Source organism: Conger conger, chromosome 3 (genome assembly GCF_963514075.1).
Source record: "Conger conger chromosome 3, fConCon1.1, whole genome shotgun sequence".
In the NCBI taxonomy this organism is placed as follows: Eukaryota; Metazoa; Chordata; class Actinopteri; order Anguilliformes; family Congridae; genus Conger; species Conger conger.
Window position 1 is genome coordinate 50,310,368 of NC_083762.1, and position 18,003 is coordinate 50,328,370.

Here is an 18,003-nt window from a genome sequence, read left to right on the forward strand (position 1 = left end):
GGGAGTCTGGCTACAGACATAGAAGTTACGTGCACAGTGTGCACGGGAGTCTGATCGCATCCTCCCCGATTGCTTGGTTTGGTCTCCTTAAATCTAAAATCAGGCCTTTGACGTTGGCCACTCAAATGGGTCCTCAATGAAGCAATGAACCATCTGGCGTTTTATAACCATTTGGAATTTGGAGCCAGGCCTCCCCAGGAAATGAGATCAGGGGGGTTGAGGTACATGGCTTTCACTGGGGCAGAGCTCCACGCAGTTTCTCCTTGGTTTTTCAGATTTTTAAGAGATTTTCAGGATTTATTGGAATAGCGCATTTGCCTTACCAAACATCATGCATATTGGTGTGTGATTCGGACATTATCTATAACAACCGTGCCTCTGATAAATGGGCAACTGTTTACAGACCCAAATATAACGGACTGGCTGTAAGCAGAAAGTCTCATTTGTGCTAGTAAATGCATGTTCTTGCCCGGATCCTTATGGGTAACAGGCCAATTGTAATAACATTTGGTTACATGTAGGCTCCTATTATTATTATTTCATTAAATTTATTGTATTATTATCATTGTTGTAATAATTATCTCTCTTTACACTCGTTCCCTTGGCCCTGTTATCACTGCACATGGTCTATCCTACCACTGCTATGCGGACGATACCCAACTCTTCATCTCATTCCCACCATCTGATACACAGGTTTCAGCCCGTATCTCTGCTGACATCCAGAGCTGGATGGACAACCACCATCTAAAGCTCAACCCAGGTAAGACTGAAATGATATTCATCCCTGCCATTACCTCTCCCCATCTGGATCTCTCCATTTCCCTAGGGGATACCACACCCTGTGCTAGGAACCTCGGCGTAGTGATGGACAGCAGACTGTCCCTCTCCGAGAACATTGCAGCGGTGACCCGGTAATGCAGGTTCTTCCTATATAACATACGGAGAATCCGCCCCTTTCTCACCCCGTACTCGACCCAGCTCCTGGTCCAAGCTATGGTTTTGTCCCGCCTGCAACTCCCTCTTGGCTGGCCTCCCAGCATCCGCCATCAAGAGTACTCTTGATACATTATCGTAGAGCTGCGTGTATGCAGAATAGCTGCCCCTTTGCATCTCCATGCTGCCATTACCTTAAGATACTTGGTGGGCTGGAGACATGACATGCAGTCAGGAAGCGTGCTTCCAGGTGTAGTGTGATGGTTTTGGTGGGGGAGGTAGCTTTGGAGGCTGAAGACATATGGTGTAAGGAGGAGGGTGGGGGAGGTGGTGTAGGTGTTGGATGTTTGATGGGAAGGGGGACAACCTACAGATTATTTTATTCAGATATCCTACGTAGGCTACTCTCTGTCATGCAAATTTTCCATAGTGGTGAAACATGAAAATATCCCTATAAATATCCCAAGCTGAAATAAACATAGCAAGTTATAATGCTAATGGTCTGGCCAGCTATAAAAAGCATACATTGCATGTAGTAAACTCATTCTACAGCCTCTGATGAGTTACTATGGAAGGCAGAATGGTGAGGAAAAATGTACTTCAGCCATGGACAAGGAGAAGGGCAAGGGGTGTTATGATTCTATTTAATGGTATTGATTTTATGGTTCATGAAGCTAAAGTTGACACAGGAGGAAGATACTAATATAGAGATAAATTAGAAAATTATTTCTATTATTAACATCTATGGACCCAATAATGATGACCCAGTCTTTTTCAAAACATATTGGATAACATTTTCAAGATAATATACATTCAACCATCAAGGTAGGGGATTATAATACGGTACAAAATAACTCCTTAGATAGATATTCTGCCAATTATCAGCCAAATGCATTCAAAGAAATATCAAATATTATGAGCACAGTGTAGACCTGGTCGATATTTGTAGATTTAAAAACCCTGATAAAGAGGCTTTTACATGGAGACGACTTAATCAGGCCAGTCATATTGAAATTTTTTTTCCCCTTGTTCCAAATGTTAAAAAAGTGTTAATTGGAGGGAGAATTAAGTTTGATCACCACATTATTGTTATGCACCTTCATCATCCTGTGGGTGTGGCTACTGGAAATTTAATCAGAGCCTTCTGAAGGATACTGTATATATAAATAACACAACATTTCTTTGTTATTTATGAGCGACTTTCTTTCACAATTTAAAATCTGTTGACCCACTAATTATTTGGGATACTTTTAAATGTGCTCTCCGGGGTCCCACTATTCAATATTCCTCCTTTAAAAAAAAAAAAAGTATCAGACTAAAGAAAAAATACTAATAGCAGAAATGGAAAAATGTACAATACTGTCCGACTCAACTAGGGATAGTGGACTATGATAACGTTGAAAGAAGAGCAGAAAGAAATTGAAGAATTGATTGAAGAAAGGACCACTAACACATACTACAGGAATAAAGCACAATGGATGGAGCTTTGAGTAAAAATGACACATTTTTTTCCTGAAACTTCGACGTGATTTACCATTTTAAACCATACTTCTCATAATATACGAGCAGACCCAAGCGGCTCTCCACTCGCTTACTCACCCCTCATAACTGGGCTGCTCACTTGACCGCGGTTACGAGGACACCTGAGACATGTCTGTTCAATAATAATGACGATGCGACAGATAGGATTTCTGGTTCTTGTTGCCATAGTACAACAAAGTCAGCCCAGTTAAGAGAATAAGACGTTTGAAAATGGTACGGGCAAATTACGAACCTTTAAACAACAGCTATAACATTTACATTCATTCGCGTGTATCGGCAGGATTCTTAATACCACTCTGCTCCGTGATAAATGCTATTTCAGGACAATGAAGAAGGCCTGTTATTCCGCAACCGCTGAAATGTATATATTTTTTTACAAATACGTGGTTATGCTTATTTTAGACATAGGAAATTACTGGTGATAAAATTATTGATTTATTATTATCACTCACGTTGGAGTGATGTTTAAGAAAATGAATGCTGTTTTCCGTCCGAACAACGGGCAGAAATGTCGGGGCGCCTACAAGTCAGAGGACTACCACAACGCATGTACGGTGAAGCTGGTGCGAAGTACATCGATGCTCGTGGTGGGCGAAACCCGACAACGAATTTCCGATTCGATGTTAAAACGCAGCAAAAGTTCTGTGAACATAGCATCCACCACAGCACTTTATTACTACCACAGACAAGAGGACCGGATTTGGCTGTATTCCCAGAACCGGAACTGCCTTCAATATTTGGAGGATCTGGTGGCTTTACGGCGACAGTATAAGAACAATCTGAGCCATCTTAATAGCAAAGACGCGAAAGTACCCGTTTCCTCCAAAAAGAAGTCACCCCCACCACCCCCTGCTCGGGGTGAGCAGGTACAGTAACTGGGCCTGGCAATATTCAAGCTATTATGTATTGCTATTATGTATTTGGACTGCATGTCCTGTTTAAAAAGTCATTATATTATTCGTTATTGCTTTTATGTCTTAAAAGTTAATTGATTTCAGATAATAATGTCAAGCATTCCTCACACATGCAAAATATCCTATCCTTACTGGAATTCATATTGCATGGATATCTATTCAATCTTTGTAATTTTTTTTAATTGACATGACAAACACAAAATTTGATATTTTTGCTGGGTATTAATTGTGTTGTTATTGTTTTAATGGAGTTTAATGCACAGACATCAAAAACCAAAGCCACAGCAGCACCAATCCCCAGTGAAGAGGATACTCTTGAGTTTTTTGATTCTGTCATTGCGAGTTGTGACCTGGAGCCCAAGCGTAAACCTAACTTGGATGACGGACACGCAGATGTAGATTTCATTGGTAAGTGTGAGGTGTGAAGAGGTATTGTTATTTACTATGAGCAGTCTGTTTCTTTCCTTTTCCTTTAACAATACAGCCTCAAAATATGGACTGGCCATTTCAACTTGTTTGCATATTCCTGTCTGTGATCAGTACAGTAGACAGGCCAATTCCTCAGATTTCTAGTTTTTCAAATCTGTTTAAATTACTGCAAAAGTGAATGGGAAATGTTTTGTGCCTCTGCCCTGTCAGAGTTGATTTAACTGAACAGTGTACCAGTGTACCATTACTTTGTGTATCTGTATTTTTAGTTGGCTAGGTAAGCAGTGTTTAGATAGTTAATTTTGGTAACTTTTGCTTTGTTGTTTGTTTATTTGTTTGTTTAAAAATAATAATAATAATAATAATAATAATAATAATAATAATAATAATAATAATAATAATTCAAATAGGCCCTGGTCCTTATCTTTGTTGTACAGGTAGCAGTTGAAATTGTACTCTAGGGTCTTTCAGCGCACTTATCCCTGGTTATAGGTATGCACTTTGTTGTACGTCACTCTGGATAAGAGCATCTGCCAAATGCCATGAATGTAATGTAATGTAATGTTGACTTCCTCTCCCATGAACTTCAGTGGCCACCAGCACCAGTGAGCATGACCTTCACTCCAACTGGGTGCTGCGTAACCCCAGGAGGTTGTTCGTAGATGAGGGCAGGCTGAAGACACCACAGGCACAAAAGAGTGTGAGGGGTGGAGGGAGCAGTTCAGTGGGAAGCAGGAGGCAGCTCCAGAGGAACCCCATCCACTTGCCCAAGGTGGTGGAGAGTGCCTTCCAAACATTGCGTTTTAAACCAAAGTTCAAGAAGAAGGATTAGCTTGCTTTACTTGCGTGTCCTGGGGCAAGTGTGGAAAGGATGAGGGACTGGACTCTGGACTGTCTATTGCGAGAGCGTATAGTAATGTATGTGTTCCTGTTTTTTTTTTCCGCGAACATGTGTTGAAATTTGTTTGTATAATAATAATAATAATAATAATAATAATAATAATAATAATAATAATAAAAAAACATGACACCCTCACAAAAAATGACAGTGCAGTCCATATTTATTTGGGCAGACTTCAAATGGTAAATGGTAAATGGTCGGCATTTATATAGCACCTTTATCCAAAGCGCTGTACAATTGATGCTTCTCATTCACCCATTCACACACCGACGGCGATTGGCTGCCATGCAAGGCACCGACCAGCTCATCAGGAGCATTTGGGGGTTAGGTGTCTTGCTCAGGGACACTTCGACACAGCCCGGGCGGGGGATCGAACCGGCAACCCTCCGACTGCCAGACGACTGCTCTTACTGCCTGAGCCATGTCGCCCCCCACTTCACAAACAGACTTTCTGTTCTTTTGGCTCTGTAGTCCAGCACATTGTATTTGAAATTAAACAATAAATGTGAGGTTAAAAGGCAGATTGTCCCCTTTAATTGGTATTCACATCCATATTGGGTGATGTCTGTATGAATCGCATCCTGTTTTATACATTCCTGCCATTTTATTTTAGGGGACTAAAAGTAATTGGGACAGTTTGTTTCTCAGCAGCTTCTGAGTAGTTTTGCTGTATTCAATTGTTTCCTTAGTGTGGGCATACGAAAGCTTTTTGGTATCGAGTCTTGATTCGAGGCTTTTGATTGCCTTTGGACTCTGTTAATACCAATTATCAACAAGAGGCTCAGATTTGGGTCAATGGCAGTCAAGGAAGCCAAGATGAGGCTGAGAAAGAAGAAAAAGTAGTCAGAGACATCAGCTAAATAATAGGCTTTCCAAAATAAATAGTTTGGATCATCATTAAGAAGAAATAGAGTACTGGTGTTTGTGATCATTGCTATGTTGTGGGATGAAGCACTATCCAATGAGTTTGGAGGCATTTGATTGAAGTTGAGCAGATAAGATGCTTCTGCAGACTTCAGAATTAATTCTGCTCAGCTATTAGTAGTTACACTATCAAGAAGGCAAGTGAATCAGCACATACATGCCCAAACTATAACACCCCCACCATCATGTTTCACTGATGAGTAGGGGTTCTTTGGTTCTTGGGCAGTTCCTTTTAACCCTTTGCTCCTGATACAAGTCAATCTTGGTCTCATCTGTCCACAATTGTTTTTTTCCAGAACTCTGTTAGTAGGCTCTGTTTACTGCTTCTTCCTAGCAAGCTGTAACCTGGCCATCCTGTTTTTGCAACATAGTAGTACTTTGCACCTTGCAGTGTAACCTCTGTAAATCTGTTTGTGAAGTCTTCTGCAGAGAGTATGTCTCTATGTCTCTGACTGTTTTTTCCTTATTTCTCAGCCATGTAACAGCTTCCTTGACTGCCATTGGCACAATTCTGGGCTTCATGTTGACAAATGACAATAACAGACTCCAAAGGCATTCAAAAGCCTGAGAGCTTTTTACCTGCACTAAGGAAGCGATTTAATACATCTGACTATACAGAAGCAGCTGAGAAGCCAACCATCCAATTACTTTGGTTCCCTAAAATGGGGAGGGGGACCAAGTATTTAAAAGGGATGTGATTCCAACATTCTTCACCGGATATGAATGTAAATACCCTCAGATTAAAGGGGACAGTCTGCACTTTAACCTCACCTTCATTGTTTCATTTCAAATCCAATGTGCTGGACTACAGAGCCAAAAAAACAGAAATTGTATAGATACATACGGACTGCACTTCATTATAAGATATCATTATAAACAATATGTAAATCTAAAAACACAATATAAGTCATACTGAAAAATTAAATACTGTAAAAATGAGATTTGATCATTAGAAAAGAAATTAGAACATGATCACACAGAACAGTTGTTGGTCTTTTGCAAGTGTTCTAGCAGGCTGTCTAACCTAAGGTAAAGGCATGAAATAATGTACCTTACGCTTGCAGTCTGTTCTGCCAATATAATAGCCTCATGAATATACCACCAAGCTCTTAGTTCAGAAGTATCTGTTTCACTCCTATCACTTACAGACCTGTAACAAGCTGCCTTGGTCTTTCCCATAATTTTCTTACTTGGGGAATATGGCTTTTTTGTGCCATAGGCACAAGGACTCACTCTGGTGTTACTGGAGACCTAAGCAGAGGTTACATCAGTTTGAGTGATGTAAGCAATCTACAAAGCAAAATGTCCAGTGTTAATTCAACTGTAACAGAGTCCAACGGGGACCATATGTATGGGAGAGTGGGGAAGTTGTTAAATGGGTAAGTTGTCATACTGTTATTTTCTCCAAAACAAGAGGCACTACCTCAAGAATTGAAAAGCCATTTCGTGTGAATTTCTGAGGTCAACTGCCTGTTTACAAGTATTCAAACCCGCATTTACCTTTTTTTGTGATTGAATGTTTATTGAAAAGATTCAACACGCAATACCAAATTACTGGTGCTTTAAACAAGAACTAAATAGAGAGAACGGAAACAAGTACAAGTATGTACAAAAATGAAATAAAAATATACATATATTTGAAAAAAAATAGCAAAAAAGCAAAAAGACACACAAACACATACATAGAGACAGACAGGCAGTCAGACAGAAAATAAAGACAAAGATAAACTCAAGGAAGATAACATCCAAAAAGGAGAGAAACCAATGTCTTAAATTAAGAGAATAAGGAGGTTTCCATTGTTGAATGACAATTTTCTTGGCAGCCATCAGGCCTGCTAAAATGACATGCCCTTTAAGTTTGGAGACACTTGAAAGATCTTTCAATATCAAGACTGGTATGGTTGCAAGTACTGTTCCTAATATCAATTCTGATGCAACGGGTGGGTGATCCTATGTCATATGAACAAGGCTCATCATTGGTGGTTTTTACTGATTTCCCCTGAAAAATTCCCAGATTTAAAAAAAGAAAGAAAAAAGGGCAGTTCTGATTTAACTGACTTTCACCAGGATTTCTTTATTTTCTTATTAATGTTTCTCTGCCTTTTGCATGTTTTTGGAATTAAAATCTATTATGGATTTGGTTCTCTGGATCATTGCTGTTTTAGGGTATGCAGCTTTAAGAGTGGGAATCATGGGGATTGTTTCTGTTTTGAGTGTTTCGATTGGTACATGTGTGTATGTAAGGTCCCTGGGCGAGTGAGTGGTGTTTTTGGTGTGTGCGTTTGGAAAGATTGTTGGCTCACGTTGTCCTGGCACCTCAACAATGGCATGCTGGCCAATGATATTTCTTCTTCTCCACCTGTTTGTCAGGTTAAACTCTGTCTCATCAACAAAGACATCGTGCCTCTGTTAGATAATGTCCGAACCACACTTGCATACAAATCGCCAGCCTCGTCGTTTCGCCATTCTGGGACCAATATACATGAAAAATCTTTTAGTAAGGCAGACCTGCTATTCCACACTGTTAGCGTATCGTTGGTTGGTCACATGGCTAGCTAGCAAACATATATTTAGCTAACCTGTATAGTCAGCAACTTTTAAAATGATCTTGTTATGGAGCTCCCCAAATCCTAACCATAACTATTAGTAAATGACCATTAGACAACAGACCCTCGATCACAATGACAAAAAGTCTTACTTTCTTGTTTTTATCCTTGTCTTTTTAACTTCGTTTTTTTTTTTTACGGCAAGCTGGAAAGAAAAAACTTAATATGCTCACGCAACCCTACATCCCAGCAAACATGCCCCTTTGGGGCCCGTGTGGGGCCACTGCGGGCCCCGTTACCGGCGTGAAATGCGGGGCACGTGTGGGCCCCACACTATGGGGCCCAGGTGGGTCCCCAGTGGGACAGCCCACACCCAGCCCAAAATGTGGGCTGAGTGAGGGCCCCACTGGGGCCCATCGTGGGCCCGCAGCATGCCCCTGTGTGGGCCCCAGTGTGGGCCCCACTGGGGCAAACTGTGGGCCCCACTGGGGCCCATTGTGGGCCCGCAGTATGCCCCTGTGGGCCCAGGGCTGAGTGTGGGCCCCACTGGGGCCCATTGTGGGCCCGCAGCATGCCCCTGTGTGGGCCCCAGTGTGGGCCCCACTGGGGCAAACTGTGGGCCCGTGTTCCCCACAGTGTGGGCCCCACTTGGGCCCGTTGTGGGCCCGCAGCATGCCCCTGTGGACCAAGTACATTGTGGGCATACTGGGGGAATACTGTGGGCCCACATGGGCAGTTCTCCAGTGTCCCTGTGGGCATGCTCTGTGGGTTCTTAACAAATAACAAAATTAGTTTGGGCCTATTTTGTACCTGCAGTATAGACCCACAACATTACTATTAATGCATATGCAGAATAATTGCACTTGTTGAAAGTAGCAGTAATAAACTAAGATCATATGTTTTGAATACTGTGGGTGACAGGGGGATTATTAGCCCCAGAAGAAGGCACAGACAACTCTGGTCAGACAATTGTGGGAGATTTATTCTAAGTAATTAAAATAATAATAAAGCAATAAAAATCTTTTAATGTGCAGGCAGTTCCGGGGACTTCTCGGAGACAACAGGCGGAGTTGTTAATAAGTGAACCATTGCGCCAAACTCCCGGGAAGAGACGGCGTCGCTATGTTCACAATCTATCTACCAATAAATATCTTTATTTGGGGAGTGATTTTACTTTTCGCCTAGGAATTTCCCTCCTTCCACACAGCCAGCGTTTTGGTGTTTTATTCACTTCGTTAGTTTCTTACAAAACACCTTTTATTGCGGCTGGCGCGGCCAGGCTCAGGGGTTCAGTGTTTACCGTGGCCTTGGCTGCAGGTGGGCGCGGTTTCCAGCGAGCTGTGCCTGAATCCACTTTTGTCTTCTTAAAAAGGCTCAGTTTTTCCGTTCGGCAGCTTATGAAAACTTAGCTGTGGGTTCTTTACCCTGTTGTTAGTGCATCCCACCACACAGCAGCTTTTAGGCATTTCTATTTTGTTTGCTATCGGACAGAAGAGACAAGGAAGCAGCTTCTCGCAATGCAAAGTCAACGGAGACCGGAAGGGAAGCTTCCCCCAAGGTGTGGGCGGGACTTAGATTATGACGCGTGGCGCTCTGTCTCTATACTAAAATAGAATAGCCTAATAGGGCTCCTCCGCGGCCACGTCACGAAATCTACACGCAATGCAGTTTGGGATTGAATAGCGGACAATCAAGCCCGTAGATATATAGATATCTATGTATCAAGCCAACCAAGTGTCAACACTAGCCAGGATTTTCCAATCGTGATGATGAATGCAAGCAGTGATCTCGAAGGAACAATAACATACTATAATAATTGTGTCGTTTTAATCCGTGAGTGGTTTATTTCAGCAATTTGGAAATTTTCTGGCAAGCGTATGATGAAGGAGGTTCCCACTGCCCGCCGGGCACACAATATACTGTGTGATATATGGATATATACATATATACTGTGTGATATATGTATATATACAGATATACTGTGTGATATATGTATATATACAGATATACTTGAGACGGGTGCGTGGGGGTTGGACCCAAAATGCACGACTCAGAAACAATGGTTAAATAAAGTCCCGTTAGGGCTTCATTCGGGACGAATCCCAGGAGCGTAGTCAAAACAAGCAAAGTCCATACACGAAGATCCAGCCAAACAAATAACAAACAAAAAGCACGGTGCCGAGGGAAGAGGCAAGCTCGTAGTCGGTAGACGTGCAGGGAGGTCCGGTAGCAGGAGAGCTGTCAGCGGGGCAGATGAACAGGCGGACGGCAGGCAGAGGCGTAGTCGTGGGCGAAGCGGGAGTCAAAACCATGAAACAATCAGCGAAGCAAAAGTACAAAACAGTAGGTGAGGACATGGTCAAAAACAAACAGTGGTCAACAAAACAGAAATCAATAAACAATGGTCGGTAACAGGCTTGGATCGTAACGTGTAATCAAACAGTAAATAATGCTCAAGAGTTGCGTGGTAAACAGAGGCAGACAATTTCGCGAAGAACAGTTGCGCGACTGGGCTATAAATGCGGGTGTAGACAGGTGTAGACAATTAGTTAGAGCGTAGCAAGGAAATGGAAAACAGGTGCGATGGATGACAAGTTTAACAAGGTGATTAGTAATCGTTAGTAATAAACCTATCCTGCCCTAGCATTAGTAAATTTGTTTCTACCCAATCCTGATCTAGCGTTAGTAGTTTTAGAAAATAGACAAATGGAAACAATTAGGGAGTGAATGACAGAAAGAGAGAGAGAGAAAAGGCGGAACGCAAGGTTTGCAGAAAGACATGTAAAAGTCTATGCATAAACGATGACCAGTTAACGTAACAATAAACATAAATCAAAACATAACACAAAGCGAAACTAAGACGATAACCACTCACATAACAAGGTAATATAATCGTACGAAACATAACTGGACATGACAAAAAAATAAATCGTAACGAAACATAACTAAACAACATGACGAACCTAGACTAACATAATACATGATAAGACACTACGTGACTAAGACAACATGAATAAACATAAAACATGGCAAGACAGACCTGAAACGTGACAATACTGGGTGATATATGTTATATACAGATATACTGTGTGATATGTTTATATACAGATATACTGTGTGATAGACGTATATATACAGATATACTTTGTGATATATGTATATATACAGATATACTGGGTGATATATGTAGGCTATATATATATACAGATATACTGTGTGATATATGTATATATACAGATATACTGTGTGATATATGTATATATACAGATATACTGTGTGATATCTGTATATATACAGAGAGGCTTCCACAATTAGAGTGGTCAAAAATATTGGAAGAGCAGTTTCTCTTTATTGTTACTATATTACAGAATGAAATGTGGCACATTGTACACATCGATACAAAAACTACAATTTGCGCCATCTTGTTATGCACTGTAATGTAATGTAGTATGTTTATCTACTTAACTTTTCAAGGACAAGAAATGAACAAGAGACAGTATAGCGTTCTTTCTCTTGAACTATAATATGAAACAGCCGCTACAAACCAGAGAGACAATACTTGTCTTGGTGTCTTATTGACTGTGTGCAGTTTTAGTTAAGTATGGGATGGGCTGTTGAACTGTGATGGGCTGTTCAATGTATGTTTTTGTTATGCCATGGACAACTTCTTGTTTACATTTTACTGTCATTGCAGACCTCTGACTTTATGCAATATTCACCGTAAATGGAAAAGTTTCAGTACCCTGGGCCCTAGAGCGTCTATAATCTTAAAACAACGTTTTAACTGTCCGTGTTGACACAGTGGGTTGTCCACAGTAAACCATCATGGTGGCCCCAAGGGGCAAAACTGCTGCGGGCCCCACACAGGCTAACCCACAGGGGCCCCATGTGGGTTTTCTGTGGGTAAGCCCACAGTGGGCTTGCCTACAGAAAACCCTCATGGGGGCCCAAAAGGGCAAAACTGCTGCAGGCCCCGCACAGGCTAACCCACATGGGGCCCATGTGGGATTAGTGTGGGTAAACCCACACTGGACTTGCCTACAGAAAACCCTCATGGGGGCCCAAAAGGGCAAAACTGCTGCGGGCCCCGCAAGGGCCAACCCACATGGGGCCCACGTGGGATTAGTGTGGGTAAGCCCACAGTGGGCTTGCCCACAGAAAACCCTCATGGGGGCCCAAAAGGGCAAAACTGCTGCGGGCCCCACATGGGCTAACCCACAGGGGCCCCATGTGGGTTTTCTGTGGGCAAGCCCACAGTGGGCCTGCCCACAGAAAACCCACATGGGGCCCACGTGGGATTAGTGCGGGTTTGCCCTGCCCACACTGCCCCACAGTAAACCCACACTTACCCACAGTGGGCCCGCACGGGCATGTTTGCTGGGATAGGTTTCACCACATGCAGTGCCATGTAATTCCAATGGAGGGAAGAAGGGTAAAACTGATGTAGGATTAGATGAATGCATTTTGAAATATGGCGGGTGGTCTTTATATTTTAAGATTCTACATGTCCTGGAACATCTGTTAAGACGTGATCATGAACACCACTACGTACCAACAAATTTAAGTAACAAAACAATGCACCCCCCGGCCCAATGAGCTTACAAGATTTCCATTTTCATCTAAAAATTTAACTTTTTAATGCAATTCACTTATGATTATCTGCTTATATAAGTACACATATCATATAATTAAATATTAACTGTTTATTGACAAGTTTATACAGTTTAAAGCATTTTTGATCATGAACAAACTGGTTTAAGCAGGTGCGTTTAATGTTGCGGCTGATTCGTGTATGTATAGACTTTATATCATTGGTCACTTTATCTTGCATTCCAAACAAGCAGATATTTTGAGGATAACTTTGTCGTATTAAAAGGTGCTGATTTGAGAAGCTACAGCAACTGACCCTGTAGAAATAATTGCTGCCACACACAGATATACACATAGACTGACCCTGTGGAAATATCTGAATGTGTTTCTAAGCCGATCAGCTTTCGGCATCTAGCATGTGTTGTCGTGATCTCTTCTTTTTTTGCGCTTGCTTTGTGACCTAGCTAACTAGTTGGCTTAAAACAAACTTCCACTTGCAATGGCACAAGCCAAACAGTAGCTGAAAGTTTTGCAAAATCAGCCATCGCAATCATTCCAGACAATTACCGTAACTTCAACTATTTCATTTTTGACTCGGTCTGGAAAAGGCGGAAAAGAATGTGGTTCAAGGCTTGTTGGCTACTTCACTAAAGCTCTTGCTGCTGTGACGTTTATGTGTAAGGGCCATTATGTATTAGATAGGTAACAGTCTTAAACTACCTACAGTTCTCTGTTCTTTTTAAATGGTCAAAAATTCAAATTATATTAGTCATTAATAGTTCAAATTTAGTAATAATAGGCAAATTTGAAATGGTTTACTTTCTGATAACACAAGATATCATTAGTCAGGGCAACCACTATTTATATAGATATGATTACATTACCTTCCGGTAAAAAAAAGTCTGGAAATTCAACACAAAAACTATGTTTAAAGAGATAATGTCATAATGGTGGGAAAAAGCTGAAAAAGACAGGAAATTCAACCCAAAAATTATGTTTTAAAGAAGAGATAATGATAGTAAGACCTATTTAACTGTTTAACATTTAGAAATACATGTGTATATTTCAAATTAAGATATGGAGATATATACAGACTAAAACAAATGGATTTTGATATTCCTCTATGACTCTATTATTTTCATTGTCATGCCTTGAATGTGACAGTGATATATATTTTTTCTTCTTCAGAGCATTAATTACTAGAAAGTAACAAGACACATAATTGGTACATTTTAAGTACATATAGCAACAAAATATTACCTAATTGATTTCTAGAAATGAATCGACTCCTGCGTTCCTCTGAAATTAATCTATTTGGTTGTTGATTCAAAGAGAATATTTGATTGAATCCTCAGCAGCCTGCCCAGTGGTACATGTTGTTTGAAGTAGACCACTATAGTTACAGTACCCATAGCAGGTATTAATGCATTGTGTGTTGGAAGCCTTGTCAATGCATAGATCAAGATAATGTCCTCGGTGCTTCCTGTCTGTGAATTTCCTGTCTTTTTCGGCTTTTGCCAATCATTATCTCTTCTTTAAAACATAATTTTTGGGTTGAATATTCGTGGGGTTTTGCCAGAGCATCAAGCTCGAAACTTCTCTACAAAAATATGGTACACAATGGGGTCCAAAGATCTGAGACCACATTGAAAAACCACATTTGACCACATTTTTTTCCATATAGTCTTTGAAATAAACATGAAAGTTACTTCGAAGAAGGCCAAAGAAGAATAAGGAGTGCTGGACAATCCACAATCTGACCTCAACCCAATTGAACATGTATGGGGCCACTTTTACATTACATTACATTATTGGCATTTGGCTTATCCAGAGCAACGTACAGTTGATTAGACTAAGCAGGAGACAATCCCCCCTGGAGCAATGCAGGGTTAAGGGCCTTGCTCAAGGGCCCAACAGCTGTGTGGATCTTATTGTGGCTACACCAGGTATCAAACCACCAACTTGCAGGTCCCAGTCATGTACCTTAATCTCTACGCTACTGGCCACTTGAAGTCTGTCAAAAGCCAAGCATTCAGTATCATCACAAGATGTTCTTTGGAACATTGTCAAATAATGCTGGGATAACATGGTTTTGCCAGCTTGTGTGTACATTGCAATTAAATCAAAAGGTGGACCTACCAAATACTAAGAAATTCTATAATTAATGTAATTTTTTCAAAGATTAAACTTTTTTTTTTGGTAATAAATTAGAAAAGAATGTAAAATAGAAGCATTTTCACTAGTGGTCTCAGACGTTCGGACCCCACTGTATATATTGCAAATACAGTAAGGTAGGTACTAGAGTATGCAGTGTCCACACACTTTACCACAATGAAAGATATTCCTATCATACATAATTTTACAGTAGGGCACTACAGTACTCTGTCGCTCTTGTTCATTGTTCAAAAGCACACAGATGCAAACTATGGACCTATTTATTGATCCTGAGATTGTGACTGGTGTGTCACAATTTGCTTGTTAACACATAACATAAGGTAATGGCGAGAACAGGCCATTCAGCCCAGCAATGCAGCCCAGCAATGCTTGCCTTTTCCTACCCCTAAGTGTACCTACTGCCTAACTTGGGGCAAAATTGGCTCAGGCGGTAAGAGTAGTAGTCTGGCAATTGGAGGGTCGCAGGCTCACCAGGTTGATCCCCCGATTCGACACTGAGCAAGACACCTAACCCCAAAATGCTCCTGATGGGCTGTTTGGTGCCTTGCATGGCAGCCAGTCACCATGAATGTGTGTTTGAATGGGTGAATGTGAAGCATCAATTGTACAGCGCTTTGGATAAAGGCGATATATAAATGCCAGTCATTTACCATTTTGCCAAAAAGCCAAATAGAATCTAACACCATATCAAGCCTGGTCTGGAAAACCCCCAGTGTTTCTGCCTCCACGACAAGCACTGACAAGCTATTCCACACATAGAGCACTCGCTGTGTGAAAAAAATACTTCCTAATATCTGTACAGAATTTCTCCTTTGCCAATTTCCATTTGTGTACTCTCGTTCTGCTAACCGAACTCAACCTGAAGAACCCCCTATAATTCAATTAATTTAAAAGCTTCAATCATATCCCACTAAGCCTCCTTTTACTAAGGTTAAAGAGATTAAGCATCCTAAGTCTATCCTCGTATCTTTTATACATAGAATCAATCTGGTTGCCCTTTTCTGAACTTTTTCTAGTGCCCTCTAGTGCCCTCTAGTGCCCTAGTGCCCTTTATCTATGTCCTTCTCATAGGGCAGTCCCCAGAACTGTGCACAGTACTCCAAGTGTGGTCTAATAAGAGTATTGTATAAGGTGAGTATAACTTCCTTGGACTTATAATCAATACTCCTGGCTATGTATCCGAACATTGGCCATCTTTACTGCGATCACACATTGACTAGAACCCGAAAGGCTTTGATCAACTATGACCCCCAAGTCTTTTTCCACTTGAGCATTATACAATTTAGCAATTTTGTACCCCCCATATAGAAATCCTTCCTTATATTTTTATTTACCATGTGTAGAACTTTACATTTAGCGGTATTGAATTTAATTTGCCAAGTTTCCACCCACTTCTGGATTCTGTTCAAGTCTTCCTGGATTACTTTAGGAGAGTCTATACTGTGAGCTAAGCCTCCTACTTTCGTATCATCTGCAAATTTAACTAAATCACTTTAAATGCCCTAGGGCATTTATGTAAATGAGGAAGAGCAGTGGCCCCAGCACCAATCCCTGTGGGACTCCACTTCTCGAAATACCCTGCTCGGATAAGGCCCCTCCTACTACATTACATTACATTACGTGGCATTTAGCAGACGCTCTTATCCAGAGCGACATACAACAAAGTGCAAATCAAACACAAGAACAAGTGCAAAAGTGGACCTGAGAGGACAGTACAGTTCCGAGTCCTAGTGTAAACATACAGAAATTCAGAACCCTTGAAGAGTACAATCAACTTTCAAACTAGCATACCACAGTTGGCAGCTAGAATACAACAATACAATAGCCACTAAAAACAACAATACCTATACAAGTAACGGTATCTATACATAAGTGCCATTACGGTCTAAGGCTAATCACGGTGATTGTGAGTTGGGGAGGGAAAGGTGTAGCCTGAAGAGATGGGTCTTCAGTCTGCGCTTGAAGGAGGTCAGAGACTCTGCCGTTCTGACATTCACCGGGAGGTCATTCCACCACCGTGGGACCAGGACAGACAGCAGTCGTGAGCGTGAAGTGCAGGTGTGGCGAGGGGGAGGCGCCAGACGGCACAAAGTGGCAGAACGGAGGGGTCTTGTTGGTGTATAGATCTTGATAAGGGATTGAATATATACAGGGGCTGATCCTTTAACTGCCTGGTATGCGATCACCAAAGTTTTAAATTTGATGCGAGCCATAACAGGTAGCCAGTGGAGGTTGCTGAGCAGGGGGGTGACATGTGAATGTCTGGGAACATTGAATACCAGACCGGGTGCAGCATTCTGGATGAGTTGTAGGGGTCTGATGGCAGATTCTGGAAGGCCAGCCAGCAGAGAATTGCAATAGTCCAGGCGGGACAGGACCATTGCTTGAACAAGGAGCTGAGTGGAGTAGGTGGTGAGAAAGGGTCGGATTCTCCGGATGCTGTACAGGAAGAACCTGCATGCCCGGGTCACCGTAGCAATGTTCTTGGAGAAGGATAGCCTGTTGTCCATCACCACTCCAAGGTTTCTTGCACTAGGGGATGAGGTCACTGTGGTATCCCCTAGTGAGATGGAGAAATCAGAGAAGGGAGAGGTTAAAGCAGGGATGAAGATCACCTCCGTCTTATCTGGGTTGAGCTTTAGATGGTGGTTGCCCATCCAGCTCTGGATGTCTCTCAGGCAGGCGGAGATACAGGTAGACACCTGTGTGTCTGATGGGGGGAAGGAAAGAAAGAGTTGCGTGCCATCGCCATAACAATGATAGGAGATGCCATGAGCAGAGATAACGGGGCCAAGGGATCTCGTGTAGATGGAGAAGAGGAGGGGTCCGAGGACAGAGCCCAGGGGGACTCCTGTAACAAGGGGGCGAGGGGTTGACACTCCTCCAGCCCAGGACACCTGGGAGGACTGGCCAGAGAGATAAGATTGGATCCACTCTAAGGCTGTGCCACAGATCCCTGTAGATGCCAGGGAGGCTAAGAGGATGGAGTGGTTGACCGTGTCGAACGCCGCAGAGAGGTCAAGAAGGATCAGGACAGAGGAGCGAGAGG

The 18,003-nt window shown here is 41.9% G+C and overlaps 1 protein-coding gene across 1 annotated transcript; it reads left to right on the forward strand.

The window, feature by feature from the left end:
* Positions 1-2,605: 2,605 nt before the first annotated feature.
* Positions 2,606-4,757, forward strand: LOC133123160 (uncharacterized protein C13orf42). Its single transcript, XM_061233474.1, has 3 exons — positions 2,606-3,341; positions 3,641-3,797; positions 4,409-4,757. Exons 1-3 carry the CDS (start codon positions 2,937-2,939, stop codon positions 4,648-4,650), a joined length of 804 nt encoding a protein of 267 aa, XP_061089458.1. The 5' UTR covers positions 2,606-2,936; the 3' UTR covers positions 4,651-4,757.
* The last annotated feature ends 13,246 nt before the right edge of the window (positions 4,758-18,003 follow it).